General features: G+C 43.6%; 1 protein-coding gene across 4 annotated transcripts in view; it reads left to right on the forward strand.

Annotated features, from left to right (window-relative positions):
- The window catches only part of zfhx4 (zinc finger homeobox 4), a 93,742-nt gene that overhangs the window by 62,295 nt on the left and 4,622 nt on the right, over positions 1-26,825 (forward strand). For all 4 annotated transcript variants that reach the window (XM_084939080.1, XM_084939079.1, XM_084939078.1 and 1 more), the window contains exons 7-11: positions 12,578-12,676; positions 19,139-19,272; positions 20,362-20,562; positions 20,863-20,983; positions 21,143-26,551. In XM_084939080.1, coding sequence (XP_084795206.1) covers positions 12,578-12,676; positions 19,139-19,272; positions 20,362-20,562; positions 20,863-20,983; positions 21,143-26,551 — 5,964 coding nt within the window. The remainder of the gene's footprint in view (positions 1-12,577; positions 12,677-19,138; positions 19,273-20,361; positions 20,563-20,862; positions 20,984-21,142; positions 26,552-26,825) is intronic.

Here is a 26,825-nt window from a genome sequence, read left to right on the forward strand (position 1 = left end):
CTCTCACCCCCCCCCCCCCCCCCCCCTCTCCCGTTCGTTTTCTCTCCCACCTCCTAATGCTAACAGGGGGTCCTGTGTCATGACATCCCTTTTGCTTTTATCATGTCCTAATAACATTCTGAAAATAGAGAGAGAAAGAGGAATGTGACAGAGAAAAGAGGGTGCTGGGGAAAAAAAAGAACAAGAAATGGATAGACTGATAAAAATCCATTGAATGAGCATGGTTCTTGATTTGTGCTTTGATGTGGATGTCTTTGTGCAAATTAGACAAATATTCCCGCTGCTTTAGTCATCTCGAGGCTCTTCAAGAGATGCCATCTCCTCTTGCCATCCTTTTCTTTTATAAAGGATCGAAAGAAGGAGGGAAGGAGTGAGTGACAAGTTCATTTAAGGGCAAAAAATATATACATTTCACAAAATGCAAGTGATTGAAGAGAGACAAGAGGAGGCTGAAGAGAAGTTTTTCTCGCTGTGTAAAATTATAGTATATAAGAAGTAGCCTGTACAAGGCAGTTGAATAAAACTGAAAATCTAAAAAGCTATATACATAAAAAAATGCTTTTGTTTCTGCTTGGTTAGATGCAAAAGGTGTTTCACCTTGGTGCATAAGTCTAATGGGCAGGGATACACACATATACACACACACACACACACCTTGGCCAGACCTTTGTTTCAAAAGCAGGTTAATGGGGAGTGAGGAAGAGGAGCGTTGCAATTTTCTGCTCTTTAGGCGCCAGAGAATTCTCTCCAGTGTAAGAGAGACCAGACTCTCAGCGTAATAGGCATTTTACACCCTCATCACCCCTTGCACAGACACACACACAAACATGGACACACGTTCCCCAGAAATGCGTGGGAGTGTAATAGGCATTCTATGGTGTGTATTGCCCATCCCTAGAGAGCCAGTAAGTGTTAGACATGCATAGAGTCGGCAATGAGACAATCAGCATGCTGAAATTGAAACCTTGTCTGGAGTCACACAGGAGGGGAGGACGATGTGCGAGAGGAGAGGAGAGGAGAGGAGAGGAGAGGAGAGGAGAGGAGAGGAGAGGAGGAGAGGATTAACTATATAGACTGGAGGACCAGGGATAGGAGCACAGATGGCGGCAGGGCGAGGAGATCCAGAATAAGAAGAGAGGAGAGACAGAGGGAGAGGAAATAGGAACTGATGTTTGTTTAATTGCCTCATAAGTGATGACACAGATAATTATGTCGAAAAAGGGATGCTCCTCTTAGGCAGGGCCAATGAGCAGCTGCATCTGTTGTGCGTGTGTGTTTCATGCTGTCTCTCCCTATAGCCCCATCAACTGTTGTCCCCTCAAGCCACATCAAGTATAGGACACCATTAAAGCAGTGCGGTTTACGTCATATCAAATCATTCAGCTTAATTAACAGACAAGCACACACTCAAAACACACAGACACACACTCATCATTTGGAATCATTTTAATTACTCTGCAACATCATGATTATTAATATCTCTGCTTCGTATACCTGGGGATATGAAGGCGAGTGTGTTCACCTATATTTCCTGCGCTGCGCTTCCATGTGTGCAAGTGATGCTCCCTTGACTTCATATCTAATTGTCTTTTTTAATGACAATATTCCACTGTGTGCGGGCTGTATGTAATGAGTCAGGGTGTGTCAAAGTGCAGGCCTGAGCTGTCTGCTCGAGTTAAGCTCTTCCCATCTACTGAAGAAGCCTCCAGCGTACGCACTCGCGCGCACACACACACACTCAAAAAGACCAGTATCAATGTGGGAGTTCCTGTATCTGACACGAGATTAAGAGGGCCAAGCGGAGGAACGTCGAAGAACTGCCCTGTTGCATTTGCAAGAAGGAAAAAGGACTGTCCTGTCACACGCGCGCGCACACTCAACACACACCAGCGCGAGCATCCTGTGCTGTAAGTGAGCAGTAGCCTGCCTTGCATTATTCACAGTGGCCGAGTGATCGAAGCCTGGTTCAATAACACTAAAGCGGCGCATGCTGGAGAGATTTGTCTTACAAAACCTTGACACACACACAGGCGCACATATGCTCTCACACACATTGATTTTTGGTGGTGGGAATCTCCTAGGCTTTGGACGAAAGACAGGGACGAGAGAGGGGGCTTCCCCCGTCAAAGCAAACCCCACCATACACACACACATACACACACACGCATCGTTGTACTTATTCTGGACTTTACACCCGGATACGGTGCATAGGCAAACGCTGTAAGTGCATGTTTAATTCTCACAAAATGAGATCTGATGGATGGCGATGTCTGGCGATATCATGCACACGAAAACGAAAGAAAAAGCTGAAGATAGGCGGCAAAGGATCTGCTTCTTAGATCTGATGGGGTTTCATTTACTGCAAGATGAGCTGATGGTAAAAAAAAAATGTAAAAAGCAAAGGAAAAAAAAAGTCTAACTGATCATATTTCTGTTTTTTGCTGACTCCCCTCTTTTGCATTTTACCATCAGGGGGCTTTTTGCAAGCCAGGCAGAAAAAAAAATCATGCATTGCCTGATATGTCATATCATTCTGCTGTAGTGCGTGTGTGTGTGTGTGTGTGTGTGTGTGTTTTTGCACAGGAGTGTTCAATTTGAAAGCCTTCACTTGATTTGAATGGAAATTTTTCTTATACATCAGCCACTTCATTCAGTTTCTTATTTTCTTCTGAGCGGCACAAGCAGCGCCCTCCGGCGTTTTTGACATATTAACATGTATTGACAAGCCAGCGCTCGCATGCCTGTAAACACACAGCACAAACACACGCGTATACACACACACCTCTGTCCCCCGAAGACCTGTGATCAACCATACCCAATCCCTTGTAATCATTTGGAGCACCCACACACACACATACACGCGTACACACATACATGCACATGTATTTTCAGCTTCAATCCAGAGTAATGGTTTGGGGCAGGGGCTGAAGCAGTGGGCTTCTTTCCCTTAGCCCCAGTGTCTTAAGCTGCCATTGATTAAATGTTAACTGATATACTCGGCCCTGGCAATCTTGTTAGAGCTGGAGCAGGCAGGCAGCTAGACAGACAGTTTAGGACCTGCACCCTCCTGATCAATAGCACAGATAAAGATTTCATCCATCAATGAGCTCCCAAAACAAAAGGTATCTGATACCTGATTAGGCCCGCGGGGACACACGCGCGCGCACACACAGATATGAGCATAAACACACTTTTACATGGCCACATGGGCTTCAGGCACATGAAGCGATCACACACACGCGCGCGTTTGGATCAGGTAAATACTTAATTTAAAAATCTGTACATAAGCTTAAATAAGCGCACACTTCTCACACACACATTCTTTTCACTCACTTATTTTGTCCAGAATAATACCTCTAACAACCCCATCTGAAGTCAATCAGTTCCACACCTAATGGTGTAATTACGACAGATACGCACTCACGCTGAAGCGCACACTCCCCCGACACACACACACACACACACACACATATACACAGTCAAGTTTGCAGATAAGACAGTCCTGACTTTTCCCGGATGAAGGTTAATTATGCTGTGTAAGTTCACTTAGGTGTGGGGTTGCGTTTATCCAAAGAGGTGTATATATGTGTCTATATATGCACGTGTGTATGTGTGTGCACGTCTATTTAGATTGCACGTGCATGCCAAAGGCACCACAAAATAGATGAATCAATGTCTGGGCGACCACTACTATTAACGTGTATCAATAATGTTCCCCCATCTTCTTTCTCAGCTATTGTCACAAGGCAATTTGAAAGTCCAAGCCTTTGCCGCAATTAAGACTTAATTATAAATCAATAAAAGAAGTCATTTGAATATTGATTTTTCCTTTTTCTTCATATTGTTAATATATTCCACACCCTGCCTGTGATTTTTTTTCCCTTCCGTTTTTGTTACAATTTTAAGGGGAATCAATATTTCCCTTTACAGTCATCCGAGAAGTGTTTTGGCGTAATTGGAGCCAAAAACACAACAGGATGTCTTGATGGGGTTTGATACCCAGAGGTGGTCAGGGGGTGAAAATGTCACAGACCCTTAAATTGTGATGGATTCCCCCCCCCCCCCCACAAAAAAAATAAGAAAGGAAAAAAAAAAAAAGAAGAGCTAATGATACTTTATAGCACTCAAACAGTGATCTCATTTTGGGAGATTTTGGGTGACATTTGTTGTCACGATGCCAAAAACGCATTTCCATAATTTTCACGGCTGACATTTTCTTTGATATGACACTGTATCAGAGCACACTCCAGAAATGATATCAATGCACCCCAGTAACCTGCATTTCATTTGATTAAATGATATCTTTGCTGTTTTATTTTCCTGCTCAGCCATTTTGAAGGGCTGTGAGATTTTCAAGTGGCGTGTCAGGGGCCGGGAGTCTAATGCATGGAAACATGGTGCTTTCTGTTTTCTGACGGCTAGCAGAGATAAGGTAGAGATATGGCTCTAGTACTGGCTCAAATCTAAAACAGATCCTGCTTGGGAGGAGGGGGGGTGGTTGGGGGAGTTTAGAAAGTGAAGGAGGGGAGGGGGGGGAGGAAGGGAGGGTGGAAGTAGTAAGAAAAGGGAATATTATCAATCCTCTAAGTGTCTGGCGGTGTCTCTCTTTCTTTCCCTCTTTCTCTCGCTCTTTTTCTCCCCACTCTCCTTCAGTAATCTGATTTATTCGAAGCATATGTGTGCTGCTCTGTCTTTGTCTGCTTCTATTAGGGCCAGTGGGGGCCCATATGACATTGTTTAGCCAGTAATGAAATGGACATTTTTTGCATGTTTTTGAGAAAGTCAGAGGAAAGCCAACACTCCTTATTTGTAACTGTCTGCGAATACCATCTCCAGGGCAGTACAATACCATCTCCAGGCCCAGGTCTGTGCATGTGTGTGTGTGTGTGTTGCGTGTGAACATGTGTGACTATGTGTTACAGGTTCCATGTAGTCATTTTGGAGATGAATCTGAGCAACCTAATGAATATTTTGGCTTGAAGATATTTTTTTCCCTTCTTCTGTGGCTTCTTATGAGTTCTGCCATCCTCTCTGACCTTAACACATTAGAGGCCCTGATGATGAACACATTTTTTGTTTTGCGCATGCCTCTATGACAAAAGACATGTCACATATAAAAACGGTTAAGCGCTAATGGAAGCTACGTGGTGCTCGACTGAAGTCCGCATCGGTAACAAATATAGTTACCGAAAACCATTTGAAATTAATAAAGTGACTGGAAACACGGTTAGGTTTTTTTTTTGTCATCTTTATATGTATAAAATACACATTTTTAAACATTTTGTTTATCTGTCCTTTCTGTCTACTCAAATCTTCCCTTTGTTTTTCATCCAGGATTACAGTCTTGTTTTTTGGTGGCTCTGAAAGCAGATGGTTTTATGCAGCTAAAAACGGGACAGTAGCCCAATAGGATAAAGATCTGTTTAAGCATTATCCATTTGGCCACTGCCCGTCACAGGCCTATTTTAAGCATAGACACACACACACACACAGCCATTCTCTTAAACCATGGCAGCCATTTTATTAGATTCCCTGTTTTCAGGCCTCGTATTAGTTCTCGGAAAATAAATAAACCTTGAATACATGACAAGGACCGGTCTGGTCAGTTGAAAACTATATCTATCCTGCTCGTATCTTTGTTTACCAGTGTAGTGATGGATGGAGAGATAACAGGTAAATGGTGGCGCACAGGAACAGATGGGATAGATATATGGACGGATAGCTGTGTGAAAAGATAGAAAAATAGATGGACAGATAGATAGATAAATGGATGGATAGCTAGACAGATGAATGAGACAGGGAGATCTTGTTGGGCTGATAGAGTTGAGCAGGTATGCCGAGAAACAGCTGCTTTCTTCATTAGGTTCATCTATCGATCTCGGACCCTTGTTTTGTGCGTGTGTGTGTGTGTGTGTGTTTGAGGGAGAGGAGAAAGACAGCAGGCTCTGTAGATAAGTGCTGGTAATAGAACAGAATGAATTCTTATCACAGAGATGGGAAGGCCATTAACCCTCAGCTCCTAGTTCTCTCTCTCGCTCTCTCTTTTTCTCCCTCCCACCGTCCTCCGGTCTGGACCTGACAGGTTCATGTTGGCAGGTGTGTGTGATATTTCCACTATGTGTGTGAGACTCTCCAAGTGCGTGCATGTGTGCGCATCTCAGCTGCCGCTGCGCAGACTGCCCTATCGGCCAGATGTTTATAATCAGGGGCTAGATAAATATTGGCCCGAGGAATCATAAAAGACCGGGAAGAAACAGAGAATAGAGAAAGAGACGGGAGGAGATGAAACAGAGGAGAGGAATCTTCTTTTCAAATTATTCTTAAATCCCTCAGTAAGCATGCCGTGCCGCCTCCTCAGTTCACCTACTCAGCCTAAGGTGATTCAAAAAGCCGAAATGCAATATGGCTGTTGTGTAAGATGCAGGTGTGTGTGTGTGCACGTGTGGAGGTGTACAGTAGGTGTGTTAGCCTATTGTATAAGGCCAGGTGTTGGGGCAACTTTTTTTTTATCCACCACTGAAACTTTTGAAGTCATATTTTTGTCCTGTGAAAACCCTTTTTGTATTTGCCATTAAAGAATCATTAACACCACCCTCCACACACACACACAGACACACACACCCATCCACCCAGTGCCCACAGCACTGAAAATGAAACCCTTCTTAACACGAAACAACAGTTTCTGTCTGCGCAGCAAGCAAGACATGCAAGCCTTTAATCTTGGCTATGTTTATTCATATGATTTTTTTTTCTCCCCCCTCTTTTTTTTTTCCAAAAGAGTAATAGGTGTTTTGTTAGTCGCCTGCAAGACAGCAGAGCGAGCAATTTGAGCGAAAGAAAATACAATGAAGAGTCTCAGGAAGTCGTAATTGACAACAACAAAGCAAATTTGGAGCTGCTGATACAAGCATTTTTTACACAAAAAGTCATTTTTTTCAGCTTATTCTGTCAGTTCAACTTATTGACATTCACACCAGGAGCGAATTAAATGTGACAATCCTATTGTCTGGCTTTCAGAGTCGACCTGAAACAATATATATATATATATATATATATATATATATATATAAAATTTTCTTGCTGGTGTAATAAGTTTGCGTGTTTTTAACAATAAATGGCTCAGTGTGGGTGGATTTGAGAGTGTGGATGGAAACGTGTGTTTGCTTGTGCTGGTGTGTTTACATGTTAGCATGTGGGCTGTGGATTTATGTGCATGAAATGCATTGAAAGCTGCGTAGGAGTAGATGTGTGTTATACGCAGAGATATTCATGGTTAGGTGTGTGTGTGAGGGGGAGAGAGGGAAAGCGTGTGCGGGTGTGTGTGTGTGTGTGTGTGTGAGTGAGTTATTCCCAGGCCCTGTGCAGGAGCTGTAGACCCTCTCTGCTGGGTTGATGTTTAGTATTTTAGACATGCTACATTAACAACATCTGGTTAAGATCTAAATGCTTGTTAAACGCGCTGAAATTCGGGGGGAAAGGTACAGGGAGAACGAGGGGAGAAAGGGGGGATAAAGAGGGAGAGTAGGGTAAATAAAGATTTGAGGGTGAGAGAATGGGAGGGGGGGATCAGTAAGTCTGTAAGGTTATTACTCTGGCAGTATTACCACTGGCCCTTGACTATGTGTGTGTGTGTTTCGGTGTGTATACGTGTGTGTGTGTGTGTGTGCGTGGCTGTGACTGTGTGGGATGGTGTAATGTTTCAAAGCTTTCCCCTTAAAACCTAGAGGCCAAACTAGAGCCACGCGCGCGGCGCAGGAATGTGACATCACAGGGCCCCCTGTTGCTCACATACGCACACATGGTCTCACAGGGGACGTGACCAGAGTTGTAAGAAGAAATCAGCATCAACATCATGCCTAAGTTGAGGAGACACAGGAGTCAAATGTGTTGGACAAAAACATTAAGGCTTCATTATTAGCACAGATAAAATGGACCCAGTATCAAGCCTGCATTATTAGACAGACTTAACGCTCTGAAAATGCTCTGCTATACGCAGTCCAAGCTACACAATAACAGATTCTTTGTCTTGTTATTTTAGCAGTTCTTATATATCGTATATTTTCTTTGGCAGCAATTACAGTTTCAGTTGATGCTCCAATTTTATGGTATCCATGATTTAAGATAAACAAAATACAAAACAAGACTTTTTTTTTTTACTCCTTTACCCCTTTAATGAGCACCGTCCTAGCCCTAAGGAAGCAAATTAGAGGCAGCTCAACCCAGCTAATGAATTCAGCCATTTTGGAGTCTCCGTGTCCAGTTTCCTGGCGTGGCATTGCTCGACTGTTGTGTGCTGTACAACCGAGTCCTCCACCGGGCACATAATGACCCGGCATGGCGGTTATGGGCCCTTAGGGGGAGACAGGAGGGGGAGTGAGTGGTCTCAGAGCAGGTCATTATACAGCTAGAGGGCACACACATACACACACACACACACACACACACACGCGCGCGCACACAAACACACAGCACTCACACTTTCAATATATTCTTCATTGCCTCCATCTCCCATATGTCTAGTCCTCTATTTTTTCTTTTCAGACATCTCTTTCTCCTCCACTCTATCCTCCTGCGTCCGTCTGTTTGAAACTTGCTTTTCTATCTGTTTGCTTTTTGCTCTGCTTTGAAAAAATATGAGCATGTTTTGTTTGGTTTTTTTATTTCTACTACGGATGCCAAATTTCAGATACTATTTATTGGATAAACAAAACAGACATTTATGGGTAGGGATCTAACTGGTTACACTGGCTACTAACTGATAAAATCTCAAATCAAATTGATAGGTTGAATCTCTGATCATAAGACACTTAATTATTCTTCCTTTTTAACAGTTAAATATAGGCTTGTGTTGGTTGCAGCGTAATCGAAGCCAGGGTTTGTGGTTAGCTCGAGCTCACCGGCCGGCTTTAATGTTCCGACTGACCCACATCAAAGAGAATCCCACCGGGCTGCCAAAATCACACACCCTCCACAGTCTGGCCCACTTTGTGTGTGTGTGCACGCGCGCGTGTGCATGCACAGAGGCAGTGGAAGGTGACTGCGAAAGTTTTTGCTCTGCGTGTCCTCTGGTAGCGATTAAGTTGATGGTTAAGAGTCCCCCCGCTGCAGAATGCTCTGTCTCTCTTTAACACACACACTTTACACACACATACTTGCACATGACATTTCACATGCAAACATATGCAGTCACTGTCTCACTCGCGTGATCAATGGTACACATCCACGCTAACACGATGTAACATGCACAGTCATTCACGCGCTCACGTACACACCCGTGTGGTGTGTGAGTGTCAGGGTCAGTCAGAGGGCAGACGCTGTGCTGATGTATTGAGAGAGCTCGTCTGGGAATGTCCTCAGTGTGGAAACACATTCCCCATATGCACACACGCACGAACACACACATGCATGCGCGCGCACACACACACACACACACACACCACAGATATAACTGACTAGAAGGGGAAAGGAGAAAAAAGCACTGATGAGGCCCAGATGATCACCCCCTCCTGTTCTCTTTTTTCTCTTTCTTCACCCACTCTTCACCCTCTTCCTTCCTCTCCTTCAGTCTTTCTGTTCATTGTCTCACGTTTCTCCTGTGTTTTGTCTGGCTACAGGTAGACTGCCCCCTAGAGGTTTGTTAAGACCCTGGTTTGATATTGTTAAGATCACACACTGCAGTTCAGACCACTTTCACTTGACTTATTTCCTCCTCTGCTTGCTGTCATCTATTAGAAGAATGACTTGATTAATTTGCAGTTTGACCAGCTTAATGGGCGAATACAAAAATGTGCAATAAGTCATTGTGAAGATCATATTCAGAAGTATAAAAAAATACAAAAAATTATTCAGAGTTGTCATGTAATGGTAACGAACTAGCTGTAATTCACACATTTTTATTTATCATCACAGATGGCAAATTTATATATGGGATAAATGATATGGTCCCGTAGTGCATTATAGGGATAATATCAAATAAAAATAATTGCTATTAAACTTTTATGACCATCTTTTTAAATTAATGGAATAAATGATATGTAACAAATCACTTTTTTCCTTCTACTTTATAAACGTTTTTATTATTTTGACACACTAACTTGACCTTGCAGTATATAAGATCTACTAACGTGTGTTTTTTTTTCTCAGTATTTCTGTTTTGACCCTTACCCCTCCACCCCTCCCACCGCATGCTTATGTGAAACATGCTGTTCGATTTGTACCGTTTGCTTTTCCTTGGCTTTGAACAAAAGTCAAGCATAGAGAAAAGATAAACCAGTGATGAAGGACTTTGGTACCCACCACACACGTGCAGCATTTACACCAGCACGCACACGCACACATGGATACACAGTGTGCGTCCTCTCCCCCCTCCGTATGAAGGTGAGGTGAATTAAAATACAAAGATGGACGCTGCAGCACCAGCAGTGAAAATTGCAATTTCTGCAGCCCGGCCTCTCTTGGCTGACAGGAGATATTTCATCTCCGTTGTCACCGATGTATTAATAAAACATCAGGAGCAGAGTGCAGTCCCAGTCTTTCATACACACACACAAACACACAGACTGTGTGTACACAGCGTGTACAGCAGCCACGTGTGCAAATGCAAAAATATAACAGTGTTCACGAATACAGGCACACACACACAAACACAACTGCAATTTTCCTCCTCAATCACATGCCAGCATCTGCCATGAAAATTTCATGCTGTATATAATGTCCACTTAATGTGTTGCCGCTTAAAGCAATGGCGCCAGCGCTTAGTCTGTGTGTCTGTATGTGCTTTTTTGCATGTGTGTGTGTACTCACACCACATGGTATTTGAAAGGGTTAATCATATCATGTTTCCAAAGGGGTGTGTGTGTGTGGTGGTGGGGGGGTTGCAGACCTCTTTTGCTCATCGTACAATGGCCAAAGTGATTGTATGCAAATGCAAGCTGACCTCAATGCACCCTTTGCCTGATTTCTGTGAATATGTGTGTGAGTGTGCCTGCGTGTGCTGTGTGTGTGGTGTTATAAAATATGGTTATTAAGGCGGTACAGGATTGATGAGCTCAGCTCTTTTATACACACTCACCCATGCACACAGACACACACCGGTTTCATTCTCCGGCAGAGTGAGGGGTTTGTGTTGAGAGCGAGACCCCCCTTTCCCCCATTTAAAAGACATGAAATTTGTAACGGTTTTTCCTCTGTGTGTGTCTGCGTGAACGTGATACTCTGCGTGTGTGTGATTTGATGCCTGTTTGCAAGTGTTTCTGTTTGATTTTGCATTGGTGTGTGCTAGTCCTGAGATGGAGGAGGGCACTATATTGTGTGTATATTTATATATATGTGCGCGCACGTGTGTTTATGTGTGTGTGTTCGTGCCATGTGTGCATGCGCATGCCTGGTTATCTGGCCTCTCTCAGACTGCTCAAAATTCATTACAAAGTGACATCAGCCCAGCCGGAGACAAATGATGGCTGGATGAAAGGGAGCGCTGGGGCTCGGCTAGGATTAGTGTTAGCTTGTGCTGGCGACACATATATACACATACACACACACACACATGCGTACACACTCGCACACATGCACACACTTTAATCCACTGGCAGAACACTGCAGATACACAGAATTATCAAACAAGGGGCTGAACTCTCAGAGATGGGTAGGCTAATCTGCTAATAGTGCAGAGCTGCACGTGTGTGTTGGTTTGTGTTTTGGCGTGCGCACGCAAATACACACACACACATACTTTTTAGCAAGGCGTGCAAAAATACGCAGACACACTATTTCTGTACGGGGTAGTGGTGAGCATGACCTACACAATCTCATGTTATTTTGCTTTTCATTTTTCCCCCGGATTTTACAGCAGGATGTGTGTTGTAGGCTGTCAGTGTTAATGTGTGCCTCAATTTGGTAGAGCTGTGTATTTTTTCCAGTTGTTGCAATAAAGCAGAACGATAGCGTTTCCACATAATTATGTTTTTACATTACAACAGCATAATTTGTGTTTCCACCATGCTGTAATATTTGTCTAACCTGAAATAACACTTCAAATGAATAGAAGAAAAGTAAAAACGCTTATTTAAAATGAAATATATGGACAAAAAGTCATTATTATGCAATGTCAGTAAATAATATTCTTTATTTTTTTGAGAAGTGCATGTTGAAGAGAGGCACCCGAAATGACTGAAGCCGTTTCCCCGGAGGCCATATTTTGTTGTCACACAACCTTTCAGCTTTCAGGCCATGGATGTATTATGTTTCACCCACTGGAAGTGGCAGAGCGCGGCTGTTTTCAACAAAGCATGTGTTTAAGTCAATAACATTATTTGCTGGTGAGATATGCTGTTCAGTGGGATACGTTTACTCTAGAAAAAGGTGTTTATGGGAATAAAGCAAACATATAAAAGCTGGAATATTTCTCTAATATCACACTGCAATATATGTTAGAACATCTGCAGCTTTCAGAGTCAAACACCATGAAATTTTCTTTTTCCAGTGCTGCCCTTACAGCCATCGAATGTGTTTTAGAGATCTCTCCAGATAATGAAGTTGTTGTTTTTGTGTGCGTGTGTGTGTGTGTGTGCATTTTCAGAAGAAACTTCTGAGGACAGTGAGAGACCTCCTCGCTCCTCCTCCAGGCCCGGGCTCAACCTCAGCGACCGAGACTCGGCTGACAGCAGGAAAACTGACCGTAAGTCTGCGCGCGTGCAAACTCTGCGCACAAAACACATACGAACCACAAGCCTCTCGTCTTAAGTTATTGTTCATGTGTCGCTCTCCCTCAGATAAGGTTCTAACGTGTGTGTAACATGTGAATGCTGCTGACTAGCCTCCATGTGACCCGCTTTAATCGTTTCCATCTGACAGAAAGAGAAAAAGGGAGAGACGGGGGAGTGGGAGAAACAAGAAGAGGAAGGAAAAAAGGACAGAAAGAGAGAAGGATAAGTTGAGTGTTGTGGATATTACCAGGCAATGTCCAGGCCCCAGATTATTTTTTAATCAAATCAGTTTGCGTGCTTGTAATTTATAAGCGCCTTGCATTAATCTTTTCTCGTTCTTGTGCCCTCTCCGATGACATATTAATTTTTCATAAGCGCAGGATTAGATGGGGGGCCTGTGTATATGTTTTTCTAATATTGCACTACATCCCTGCAACCCTTAAATTAGTTTTTTCCCTGCACTCTCCCTTCATTTTTCTTTCTCTCCCATTTTTTTTTTCCTGGCTCAATCCATCCCTTAATTGTTGTCCAATCTGTGAACCTATCGCAGGCATTACCTTGGGTAGAAAAAAAAAATAGCACGAGATAGAAAGAGGGGGAAAGGAGAAACAGTTTATTCGTTTGTAAGTATAGTGAAGCAGGGAGGGGCAACAATCTGTAAAAGGCAACTTGGCGTCGCTGTTATTTTGGGCGAGGTATGGAGCACATAATGCCTCTGCTGTGAAGCTGTGGTCAGGATGGCCCCGGCTTTGTTAGATTTGATTTACCCAAATATGAATTCATATGGTTTTCTTATGTATGAGATGGAAATCCATGGCTGGGAATGAATATTACATGGGGCTTCTCTCTCTCTCTCTTTTTCCCGCTCTGTCTTTGCATGGGGTTCTCATTCTTTCTGCCCCTACTAATGTCTCTTCTACTCTTTCACTCTTGCCCCCCGACTCACACACACACATACACTTCCAACTACACCCTCTATCCATCTGAAGCTCCCTCCCCACCTTCTCCTCCTAGCATGCCATACCTAGCTCCATAATGTGAGGCTCAATGAGCCAGAAGGAGAGCTGAGTGAGGCTGGGGCCTATTAGTTTAGCTAGTCATCTATCTTTCAGCTCTATCTCTGTGACAGGCCTGTCTGACGGACTAGCGGGGGGAACCACCATCCATGCATTTACTGCTGCATATTACCACCAGCGCCATTTAACACCAGAGCACACATGCAAAAAAAAAAAAAGGGAAAAAGAAAGAAACCCACGGTGTTCTTAAGCGTGCCTACGTATGCGAGCGTTCTTGAGTGTAGTGAAGCTTATTTAATAAAGCAGAAATGTATTCCCTTTTTTTTTTTTTTAATTTTTATGAATAATTTGTTCTAGGAGTCGCCTTGGGGGTAAGGTTTTAGTTTGTCTAGGAAGGCAGATATAATATTGCTAGTGGCGCTTTTTTTGGTGTTTTATTATGCATTTGCTTTAAAGGAGACTTGAGAAAGTCAATTGCCAGAAAATGTAAAGTGGGGTTGGTGGTGTTGTTGGGGGGGGGGGGGGGGGGGATCCTGGTGTGTTATCAGGCTGTTATTCTGGGGCCTTGTTTTTGTTTTGTCTGTTTGTTTTGATTTCTTTATAAGTAGGCAGATTTAACATTTCCTTCATCAGGCCTAAATCTTGAGATCTATGTGTGTGTGTGTGTGTGTCCATATGGTATCTCCAGGGAAGGGATTACAGTGGGACCAAGTGAGCAGTGTATTTGCGCACTTCATCTCCAAGACCAAGAGTCTTTAAACAAAGAGGGGCCGATAGATAGATAGAGAGAGGAGAAGAGGGAAGGAGCGAGAGAGAGAGAGAGAGAGAGGTGAAAGGGTGGGGGAGGGGCAAGGAACCAGCGAAAAGAGCTGTTTCCCTTTCTTCATTTACATTGTCTTGTTTTAATCCCGTGTCACTTCAGATTAATTATAATCCACGTTACATTTTCCATGCAAATGTCCTCAGTGTGGATTACTTCCAGATAGCTTTATGCTGTTTGTGTAGATGGCACATGTCGCCACCATGGCTCAGGGGCCCACTTCTTATAAATAATCAACTAAACAAAGGCCCCGGCATAGAAATGAGCCTGTCAGGCAGCCTAAGGAAATTACAGATCTCTACCTGCTTCAAATTAGCACAGAAATTACTCATTGTTCCTCCAGTCAGATGTTATGTATTATTGTGTGCACAATTTTGAATCGTGAAGATACGGGCGAAACGAAACGCATTCACATGCAAACAAGATCTCATGTTAAATAATTCTATATTAGCTTGTTTATATTCTGAATATTTGTGTGTGTGTGTCTGTTTTTTTAATGTGCATGCATCTTGCAAATTTCCCCCAACTTGAGAGGATAGCTGTGCTCCTTTTCTGTCTCTCTCTCTTATATGAGATTAAAATATATTAAAGATATTAGCATGTTTAATTACAAGCCTGCAGCATTTCCTTTGTGCATGCACTATGTGTGTTTTCTGTGTAATGACAGCTTGTTGAATGTCTCCGACAATTTGTCAAATGTGACAAGGCCATGCTCATATTTATCTCTCATTAGAACACAAGCTGGAGATGGAAGAGAAGGGAAGGCTAGTCATTAAAAACACACAAACTACAAGACAGCTGCTGTTTAATAGCCTTTCTTTCTTTGACTCTCTCTCCATCTGACTATGTCTCTGCCTCTCACCATTTCAATCTTTTTCCAGCCTCCTTCTCTGTGTACTTCCCTCCGGCAAGATCTGGGCCCTGCTGAGTGCTTCAGTGGGAGTTTGGGGTTCAGAGTGTGTTGCTGTAATGTTATCAGGTGACCGGGGGTCAGCCTAATGTGTAACCTCAGAGCAGTAGGCCAGTAAATCATGCTGGCCAGCCCTCCCTGGCCCGCTTTGGCCAGCTCTCCTTCCTAGATTTACTGCTCCGTAACCTTAGCCAGTCTGCCAGGGCTCAAGACAGCTAAATTGAATACTAAATCCAAGCCACCCAGCCCACACTCCCACACCACCGCCCCGCTCTCCGCTCTGTGTTTGCTGGGCTTTTTTGTATTTCGATTAAATGAAATGACAGGAGTGGAATCATCAATGGAATTGATGCAGCATGTTAAAAGAAGATAGAAGACGAGGAAAAAACAGGGGAAATGGTTACAACAGGTTTATTTCACTGTCGACTTGATCCCGATGATGCAGCCGACTTTACGTATAGTCAGTCCTGAAGACATGATGATGATTCAGTGACATACTTGGACAGTTTGTGTGAAAAACTCACTTGGTCAGTCTGCTTTGTACAAAATCTCTTATCTTTTTTTAAGCAAAAGGGCGGATTCCAAATGGATCCCCAGAAAAAGCAAGAGCTACAATGGCATTGTTGGTTCCCCTGCCTTTCGAGGAACTATATGGGACAAAAATACCCCGAGGCCGTGGGCTTCTCTGTCCCTCTCTGTCATTTTTTCTCGTTCTCTCCTCTCCCCGTTGTTCTGCCTTTTACCCCATTGCTCCGTGTCTCTCTCCACTGGAGCGTCCACTTGCGTCTATAGAAGTGTATGTGTGCGTATGTGGCTACCTAAACATCCCTGACAGTTGCAAATAAAGATGGGTGGTGTGTGTACCGCTCTCTCCCCCTGCAATGCAAAAGGGGTTGAGTGTCATAAATCACCTTTTGATTTATCTAATCAACTCAGGTCCTGCTCCATGCAGACATTTGTCATTGGTGGAAGGGGGTTAGGGGGTTGAAGGGGCAATTTCAGGTTTATTCTACCCCTCCATTTCAATAGGCTGCAGCTGCTGGAACCCACATGTGGAAGAGGGGATGGAGGAGAGCCGGAGAAGGGAGAAGAAAGTACAAAGGGGAGGAAAAGGAAAAAGGACAGTCATTAAGTATGGGGTGCAGACTCAGAGACAATAGAAAATGAGAGAAGAGTCTTCTGATGCTCCCTTGTTCTCAATCATGTGCTCTCCTGTTATTTCTCTTGATTTACTTAAGTTATCCAAGCATTATTCATTGCAAGAATATGTGGCTTGTTAAGAACAAGGTTTTAGGGATATTTAGATTTTCCTCTCGTGGTTTTATGGATAGTTTTTGGATTGCGGTTGCCATTGTATTTATTTGTCCTACTGGTAATTATATTCTTGGAAAACACTCTACAATTTTGAATGCAATTCTATGCCTCAAAATAGGTTTATTATTCACTGGCAGAGCTTGCTATTGAAAGCTCCTAAGTGGCCATAGAAAGAACTCCTCTCTCATTCAGGGTTAACCAACTGTTTTTCTTCATATGAGTTTGAGCATAAGCATAAGTGTTAATTAAAGCAGCGGGTCAAAGACGGATTCAAAACAGAAGGACTGATCTTCAAGTTGCACACACACAGACATGCATTTACATTCAACATGACAGTAATCAATGGTGATGTGTGCACATCCCCCCCCCCCCCCCCCCCCCACCACACACACACACACGCACACACACACCACCCCCACACCCTCCACATTGTAAATGTGTTTGCAGGCTCTCGTCCGACAATCGCCTCATCTCCTTTCTCAGGGATGTAATTTAGTTGCAAATTGACTGGAAGACGGAGGCAAAAATTGAAAGTTGAAATTAGAAATGGTTATAATAAATATAGGAGGCGGGGCACGGACTCGGGAAAGGTCAGGTGATATGACGGGCGCTTCCAGCCTGCACCGATCTGACCAATGGAGTGTCAGAGGCCTGATATGAAGCACAAAATACACACGCATATTTGCACATAGACACACGCGCGCGCGGACACACACACACTAGCCCTGCAGGGGCCATCACAAGCAGTGGAAGACGAGATTACCTCGCTCTTCTGAGCTGCAGAGCAATTCTCGGATGTTCTTGGAAATTCACATTGTGCCCTTGTGTGTGTGTGTGTTTTTTTTCTTCACTCTCCCCTTTCTCTCTTTCTTCCTTTCTTCCCTCCCTCCTTCTCTCTTGTCACTTTCCTTGACAGGCCAATATTTCAGGCTCCAGATATAGGGGATTACAAATAAAATAAGTGGAACGCCTACTTAATGCAACAGAATTAAAATGCATGAACGGGCCGGAGGAATTGATATGCGCCCAATACAAACACGAGCCACAGAATAATATGAAATACAAAATGTTTTTTTTAGCCCCCTCTCCATGTATCAGTGCTTTGATTTCCCTTTTTTTCCATTTGTGCATCTAGCGTGAAGCGTTGATTCGCAAGAGTGAGGCTCACATATTGCCTTGAGTGACCAGACGAGGGAGGGGAAGCGGGAGGAGGGGAGGGGTGGGGGGGTAGCTTAGGGAGAGGAGGAAGAGAGCAAGGGAAAGGGAGGGAAGGAGGGAGGGAGAGTTGCTGTTGCTGTGTCTTTGTGTTGTGCAGAGTGGGTAAATTGCAGTGGCAGAGTATAGCAGGGCCTGCACGGCCTGTATCTTAGGATGAGGCTAATGAAAGATTTATCAGTGGCTGCAGCATTTACTAAATACAACCAGAGGCTGATCTCTCCACACTGAGCCCTGCTGTTAACATCACACACGCTTACACGCACACATACAAACAGACACACACAAGTAGCGCTGGTACTGTACCACCAGCCGTGACAAAGCCCTGAAAATTTAGCATCTTATACAGACACAGGAGTTGTCGAGGCAGCTGGGGAAATGTATATGAACTAATGAAGTGTATAATATTACCATAACATTTAATGTATGTCGTGCTGTGATAATGAGCCTGCCCGAGTTTTTCCTATTTTACATGTCCTCGGGGCAGTGGCACGTCAGCATATGTGAATGTGAATAATACTCTTCATGCTTGTATCCATGCTAATGTTGTCCTGGTGTCAGACTCTTTTTTTTTAAAGCCATCACCCATAATACATGTGTTGATGTTATTCAGTTATTTGTAAAGCAGTAATTATTTAATGATTGTTTTATGATCCCAAACAGCCACAAAATGTCACAATTAGATTTTATTGGTCCATTCAAATCGTGCATATTCTGAATGGGAGAGGTGAAAGTGGGGCAGCTCATTGTTACAAAAGATAGCAAACATAACAAACCACACATTTATGTTATGTTCACAAATGATCCAATTCCATTGCGAGGGATGTGAGAATTTTATCAATTTTTATCACGTATATTTCACATGTTACAGATTAATACATCCATTTCTCATTTAATATGCAGGATATATTAGATGCTCTACTTAATATTCTTCTCCTGTATTCCAAAAACCTTGGAAAAAAACAAGTTTGCCATTAATATTGTTGTATTTCTGTTTAAAAAATATGTGTATCATAAATATTTGGAATATTAAAATATACAAATGCAGACATTTAAGCTGGGAATATAAATACTGAATATTTAGTTGATGAAATCCATTCACTTTTAACCTTTTGCGTTCTCTGTCCCCTCTTCTCTTTGTCTCACCACCACCTGCTAGGAGTGAATGCCGTGTCTAAAGAGGTTACCGGACCGAATGCTATGGTTAAACATTCTCTCCTGCCAGATCGACAAATGGAAAGCCCACCTAAAAGGCCAAAGTCTGCTGAAGGGAAGACCTCAGCTAATGACCAGGTTTGTGAGGTTTTAAAAGGAAACTCCCAGTTGCGTTAGAAAATGTCACCTGTGTTGTTCTTATCTGTTCCTCATTTAGTGTTTGCGGATCTGTATACTGTGTTCACCTTGCTAAAGAAAATCCATCTAGGTTATGGTGCTTATCTATGTACCTATTCAAAATGGCTATTTAAATTCCATATACTAGTTGGACTTTGTCATTGGATCTACAGAAAGCTAATAGCCACTGAGGCAGGTTTGTCTTCATAAGCACTAATGAAATCTAACCTTCACTGTCACTGTGGGATGAGCTAATGGAAGATACTTAACTATAAGAAGCAGAAATGTTAAGCCAAGCATTTAGCAATTCCTGGCGCCGGCTTTCATTCAAAGGGTTAAATGCATCCTACTATTCCCCCTCTGACATAGCTTTTCAGCATCAAGCACAATAGGCCGGCCTTTGTGTCCTTAAGTGGAATACCTGCACTAGCCTTAGGACTCCTTGCCTGCTTCTTTTCCCCTTTTTGCATCTCTTTAAATTATATGTGTTTTTAAATTAGATTATGAAGTATTAGCTCGTCTGGTTCTGGTAGGAAGGAAGACTTAGTCATTTCAGAAATGGATTCTATTAAGACAGGTGGTACGGAGGCAGCTATGCTCAGAGTACTCGCTGTAATGAGGGCAAGGCATAGCTTAGGAGAGTACACACCTTTGTCATCTGCAATCTCCTGATTAGAAATTCTGGCCAATCTTGTTTTCTACTAATAAAATGGCACGACTTAAAAGATTTAAACAAATTACATGAAAGATGGTTGATTTATGTTTTCTAGGTCAAGTTGGGCATGGTAACTGGGGGCCGGGTGGCAGATAGTGAGGATTACCAAAAATTCTTGTTTTGACAGATTTAGTGGAATTTTAAAAAGTAAGGTGTGACCAGTGAGGCGGATGGCTGGCTAATTTAATGGCCGTTCAGTGCAAGAATGATACCCACTAAAGTATATTGAGCGTAATAAGTAACTTCTGCTCTTGAATTAAAGGAAAATATTTTCCTTTTCTTTAAAATCATTTCATTATTTCTCCACCTAGTTATTGTGCTGTCTTGTTTTTTAGGTTCAGCAGTGTCCGTACTGCAACTACAGCAGTAAAGATGCCAACCGTATGCAGCTACATGTTATGTCCCAGCATTCCATGCAGCCAGTGATCCGCTGCCCACTGTGCCAGGATGTCCTTAGCAACAAAATCCACCTGCAGCTACATCTCACTCACCTTCACAGCGTGGCACCCGATTGTGTGGAAAAGCTCATTCTGACTGTATGTAGAAGTAATGACTAGAAATACAATTTGTTTGAGTGTGTCTGTTAGACTGTGTGTGTGAGAGCAAACTGCACATTCAAAGCAAAAAGAAATTGTGATGTTACTTGTTGTTGTTGCTAAATGTTCTCTCTTGAGATGCTCCCATAATCTTGAATGTTGTTACTGTCCACCGAGAGAAGCAAATTCTTTCCCTAAAATAAGCTTTGATTTCAATACAAGAAACAATTTGGCACGCTTCCTCTGCACTTTCTATATCAGATTATAAATTGGTATAATAACAATCTTTGGTCTTTGCAGGTTGTTGGACCTGAAACAGCAACACCAAATAATATAATGCACCCCCAGACTGAACAAGAGAGAAGTATGTCGTTAATGGATTCCTCTACCTCTCTCACAGATGGGTCAGGAAAGTCTCATGGTGAGCAGAATATGTAGCATACACTGTTTTCTTTCTGTCATTAATTTGTTGCCCAGATGATGGTAAAGGTCCACTGAAGAACTTGAGTGTGTAATTTTCTATATATTTGTCAGAAAATACTGACTGACGAGAACCTTACATTGTATTTTCTATGCGTAGGAAACATTTCAAAGGATGAGCTGGCCAATCAAGACAAGAATGATTTAGACCTGCAGCGTGAGGAACTCAAGCCCCCAAAGGAGGCCTCAGAGGCCCCAGATTGGAAGAGAGCCAGTGGATTAAGACATGATAGCAAATCCCCTGATAATCTGCAGGAGCATCTCAGTGAGCTCCAAAGACTTCAGCAACAGCAACAACAGCTCTCTGTATCAGATCGTCATGTCTACAAATATCGTTGCAACCACTGCAGTTTGGCCTTCAAAACAATGCAGAAGCTTCAGATACATTCTCAGTACCATGCCATCAGAGCAGCCACTATGTGCAGCCTTTGCCAGCGCAGCTTCAGGACATTCCTGGCCCTCAGGAAGCATTTAGAAAATGGGCACCCTGAACTTAGTGAGGCTGAGGTGCAGCAACTCATAGGCAATCTGCCACTGAATGGAGATATCACAGAGAGTGAGGCCAGGGCCTTGGAGGAAGCTCAGGCCTTTGAACATGACTTGGACAAAGATGATGAAATGGACCAGGAAGAAAAGCCCAGCCCCACAGGAAGTGACAGTAGCTCCCTGCTAGATGACATGGGAGCAGAACCAAAACGGACCCTACCATTTAGAAAGGGGCCCAATTTTACAATGGAAAAATTTCTGGACCCTTCTCGACCTTACAAGTGCACAGTATGTAAGGAGTCCTTCACCCAGAAGAACATCCTACTAGTACACTATAACTCAGTTTCCCACCTACATAAATTGAAAAAGGTCCTTCAAGAGGCATCAAGCCCAGTTCCACAAGAGCCAAGCAACAGCATTGACAACAAACCATTTAAATGCAATATTTGCAATGTTGCATATAGCCAAAGTTCAACACTTGAAATTCACATGAGGTCAGTTCTACATCAGACCAAAGCAAGAACAGCCAAAAATGACATGAGCAGCAGCAGCAGTATCTCTGGAACTAGCGGTCCAGTATCTTCAAAAAGTCCAGGCCCAAGCACACAAGGGAATGCAAGCAATTTAGACGCTGCAAGAAGTGGTACACCTTCTTCTAACAAAGAAAACACTGTTGAACCCAAAGAACCTAACAGCAGTAACAACTCAAAACAAGCAGCAACTACTGACCATGTTTCAGCACAGGCAAGCAGCCAACAATCAGCACAGTCCTCAGCCCAACTGCAGCTGCAGCTTCAACATGAACTCCAGCAACAGGCTGCTTTCTTCCAGCCTCAGTTCCTCAATCCAGCTTTTCTCCCCCATTTTCCAATGACCCCAGAAGCATTACTGCAGTTTCAACAGCCGCAGTTCCTCTTCCCATTTTACATACCTGGGGCAGAATTCAACCTTAGCCCAGAACTTGCGCTGCACTCAGCTGCAGCTTTTGGAATGCCTGGTCTTACTGGATCATTTCTAGAAGACCTGAAGCAGCAGATGCAACAGCAGCACCAGTTACAGCAGGCTCAAGTCCAGCAACAGGTTCAACAGCAACAGCAGCAGCAGGCTTCTCAATCACAGTCACAAATTCTGCAGCAAAAAAACCAGCAACTGCAGAACCAGAAAGCAAAAATGGAAGCTAGCACAGTCTCAGTTTCAGAAATACAAATGTCTAGAGATGCAGAGGACCACCTGGAAAAACAGGAAAACAGGGCGAAGATGGAAAATGGAGGTGATGCATTGAATGATGTAGGAAAGGACAACAAAGAACCCAAAAAGTCAAAGTTTTCAGAGCCTCTGATTCCCCCTCCACGTATTGTGTCAGGAGCAAGAGGTAATGCAGCAAAAGCACTATTAGAGAATTTTGGATTCGAGTTGGTGATCCAGTACAATGAAAACAGACAAAAAAACCAAAGGAAAAGCAAAGATGGAGTTGAACAAGTAGAAATGAATACTGATAAGCTTGAGTGTGGGATGTGTGGAAAGCTCTTCTCTAACATGCTTATTCTCAAGAGCCACCAAGAACATGTGCATAGTCACTTTTTCCCATATGTGGAACTTGAAAAGTTTGCCCAGCAGTACAGAGAGGCTTATGACAAACTTTATCCAATAAACCCTTCTTCACCAGAGACACCACCGCCGCCACCACCTCCTCCTCCTCCTCCTCCGCCACCTCCTCCTGCTCCAACCCCAGTGACAGCTCCTCAGCCTGCTGCCATGTCTGTGGCCAAGCCTCAAACCCCAGTACCTTCACCGGTTCCTGTTTCCCATCAGAGTTCACACCAACCCTCTCACCAGACACAAACGCCCCAGCCACCGCCCCCACCTCCACCACCTACTGCCCCCCCTGCACCACCCCAAGTGCAGCTACCTGTTCCCTTGGATCTGCCGCTTTTCCCGCCTCTAATGATGCAGTCTGTCCAGCACCCAGGGCTACCCCCTCAGCTGGCCCTCCAGCTGCCCACTATGGATTCGCTGTCCACAGACCTTACACAACTCTGCCAACAACAGCTGGGTCTTGATCCAAACTTCCTCCGCCACTCTCAATTTAAGAGACCGCGCACCCGCATCACCGATGACCAACTCAAGATTCTTCGTGCAAACTTTGATATTAATAATTCTCCTAATGAAGAGCAAATTCAGGAGATGTCAGAGAAGTCTGGCCTGCCCCAAAAAGTTATAAAGCACTGGTTCCGTAACACCCTTTTCAAAGAAAGGCAGCGGAGTAAAGACTCTCCCTACAACTTCAGTATTCCTCCCATTACAACACTGGAAGACATTCGATTGGAGCCCCAACTAAGTGCACAGGAATACCACAGAGCAGACTCAATGATGAACAAGAGGTCTTCCAGAACCAGATTCACTGATTACCAGTTAAGGGTACTTCAAGATTTCTTTGACACTAATGCCTATCCAAAAGATGATGAGATTGAGCAGCTCTCCACTGTGCTCAACCTGCCATCACGAGTCATTGTGGTGTGGTTCCAGAATGCTCGCCAGAAAGCTCGAAAGAGCTATGAGAACCAGGCAGACTCTAAAGACAGTGAGAAAAAAGAGCTGACTAATGAACGATACATCAGAACCAGCAACATGCAGTACCAATGTAAGAAGTGCAACATTGTGTTCCCACGCATCTTTGATCTTATCACTCACCAGAAAAAGCAGTGTTATAAGGATGAAGATGAGGAAGTTAATGACGACAACCAATGCGAGGAGTATTCAGATTCTCCTGAGCAAGGTCCATTTAAGATCACCCAGGGACCTTTAGACATACTTAAGCATTCCCAAACAGGAACTCCCAGTAGTTCTGGCTCAAGCTCCCCTGTGATGTCCTCTCCTCGTACTACCATGGGCAAAATTTCCCCCAAGCCAGATTTGACCCCTGAAACTGAAGTTAAACAAAATGAGACTGCCCCTTCACCAGTGATAAAGTCACTACCAGAACCAAGACCATCTAAGGCTTGCACACCGCAGCCACCTCCACAAAAAGCCCCCCAGGCACAAATGTCAAGACCCCATTCCCAGCCTCAGGCAGCTGCAGTTCCCTCAAGTCCACTTTCCCTGGCACTGTCTTCACTTACAAATAGCCTTTCCCATCAGATGCTTCAGTACCAGTGTGATCAGTGTAAGATAGCATTCCCCACTCTAGAGTTGTGGCAGGAGCACCAACACATGCATTTCTTGGCTGCTCAGAACCAATTTCTTCACTCACAATTCCTTGAAAGACCCATTGATATGCCCTATATGATATTTGACCCCAACAACCCCCTTATGGCTAGCCAGCTGTTATCTGGAGGTCTCTCCCAAATCCCATCTCAGAGTAGCTCTGGCTTAGCTTCTGCTGCAGGCTCTGGGGCGATGAAGAGGAAACTTGATGACAAAGAAGAAAGTGCCAATGACAAAGATGGCGGTAACAGTAGTGAAGAGCAACACAGAGATAAGCGTTTAAGAACCACCATCACACCAGAACAATTGGAGATTCTTTATGACAAATACCTACTTGACTCTAACCCAACAAGGAAGATGTTGGACCATATTGCACGGGAAGTTGGCTTGAAAAAGAGAGTTGTGCAAGTTTGGTTCCAAAACACCCGCGCTCGAGAGAGAAAGGGGCAGTTTAGGGCTATAGGGCCCTCCCAGTCTCACAAGAAATGCCCCTTTTGCAGAGCATTGTTTAAAGCAAAATCTGCTCTAGATAGCCACATACGATCTAGACACTGGCATGACGCTAAGCAGGCAGGTTTTAGCTTGCCACCAAGCCCAATGATGAATCAAGACAATGAAAGAGGTGAAAGCCCCAATAAGTATAATTTCTTTGACTACCCACAGCTGCCTACCAAGACTGAGCCAAATGAGTATGAGCTACCCACTGCATCCTCAACCCCAGTCAAACCATCCGAGGCGCAAGTAAAAAACTTCTTAAGCCCTTCATCCTTAAAAGCTGAAAACTGTGATGAAACTGAAGGGCCTAATATTAATTCAGCAGAAGTTTCATCTTATGATCTCAGTAAGATGGACTTTGATGAGACATCATCAATTAACACAGCCATTAGCGATGCTACAACCGGAGATGAGTATAATAACAATGAGGTTGAAAGCCTTACTGCCAATGGAGGAGACAAGCTAAGTGACAACAAAAGTGGCCTGATGCCAAATTCTGATAGTGGCAATGAAAGGTTCCAATTCAGCATGGTGAGCCCTGCCCTCAGCTTCTCTGGAAAAGACTGTGACTCTTATTTTAGCTCCAGAGATGATGAATTTGATGAAAACAATGACAGGAGTGAATCATCAAGCCTAGCTGATCCTAGTTCCCCTAGTCCTTTTGGGGCAGGTAACCCCTTCAGCAAATCTGGGAAAGGCAGCAATGCTGGGGATAGGCCAGGGCACAAACGATTCAGGACCCAGATGAGTAACCTGCAACTTAAAGTACTCAAAGCCTGCTTTAGTGACTATCGCACTCCTACAATGCAAGAGTGTGAAATGCTAGGCAATGAGATTGGACTCCCTAAACGTGTTGTTCAGGTGTGGTTCCAGAATGCGCGTGCTAAAGAAAAGAAATTCAAGATTAATATTGGAAAGCCATTCATGATAAGTCAAGGCTCACCAGAGGGACCCAGGCCTGAGTGTACTTTGTGTGGTGTAAAGTACACTGCACGGATGTCTGTCAGAGACCACATCTTTTCAAAACAGCACATCACCAAAGTGCAAGAAACAATGGGAAACCAGGTGGATAGAGAAAAGGACTACCTAGCACCAACCACTGTCCGTCAGCTCATGGCCCAGCAAGAGCTGGACCGCATGAAGAAAGCCGGTGAGGGACTTGGCCTCCCTGGCCAGCAGCAACAGACTTCAGTGGACAATAATAATGCACTTCATGGCCTCAGCCTACCCTCAGGCTACCCAGGGTTATCTGGCCTCCCACCAGTCCTACTTCCTGGAGTCAATGGGCCATCATCACTTCCTGTTTTCCCACCCAACACACCTGGTGAGTTAGTATGACACATGGTAAAAAAAAGAAAAAAAACTCACTAGAAGCTTTATGAACTGAGCTTTATCATGCACTATTTTCTTCTACTGTACTACTGGTTATTCTGTATCACAGTGGTGTTTGTCAGAAGTCTTATTTTTTAAAAACTACTTTAAAACATGGTGGGAGTTAGTGCATGCATAATGTCAGCATCAAAGTTCAACTGCTAATTGCTAATTCAAAATTTTTTTCTTTAAAAAAATGTATCTATATGATGTGTGTTTTTTGTTTG

Source organism: Perissodus microlepis, chromosome 9 (genome assembly GCF_051167445.1).
Source record: "Perissodus microlepis isolate ML-2025 ecotype Zambia chromosome 9, ASM5116744v1, whole genome shotgun sequence".
In the NCBI taxonomy this organism is placed as follows: Eukaryota; Metazoa; Chordata; class Actinopteri; order Cichliformes; family Cichlidae; genus Perissodus; species Perissodus microlepis.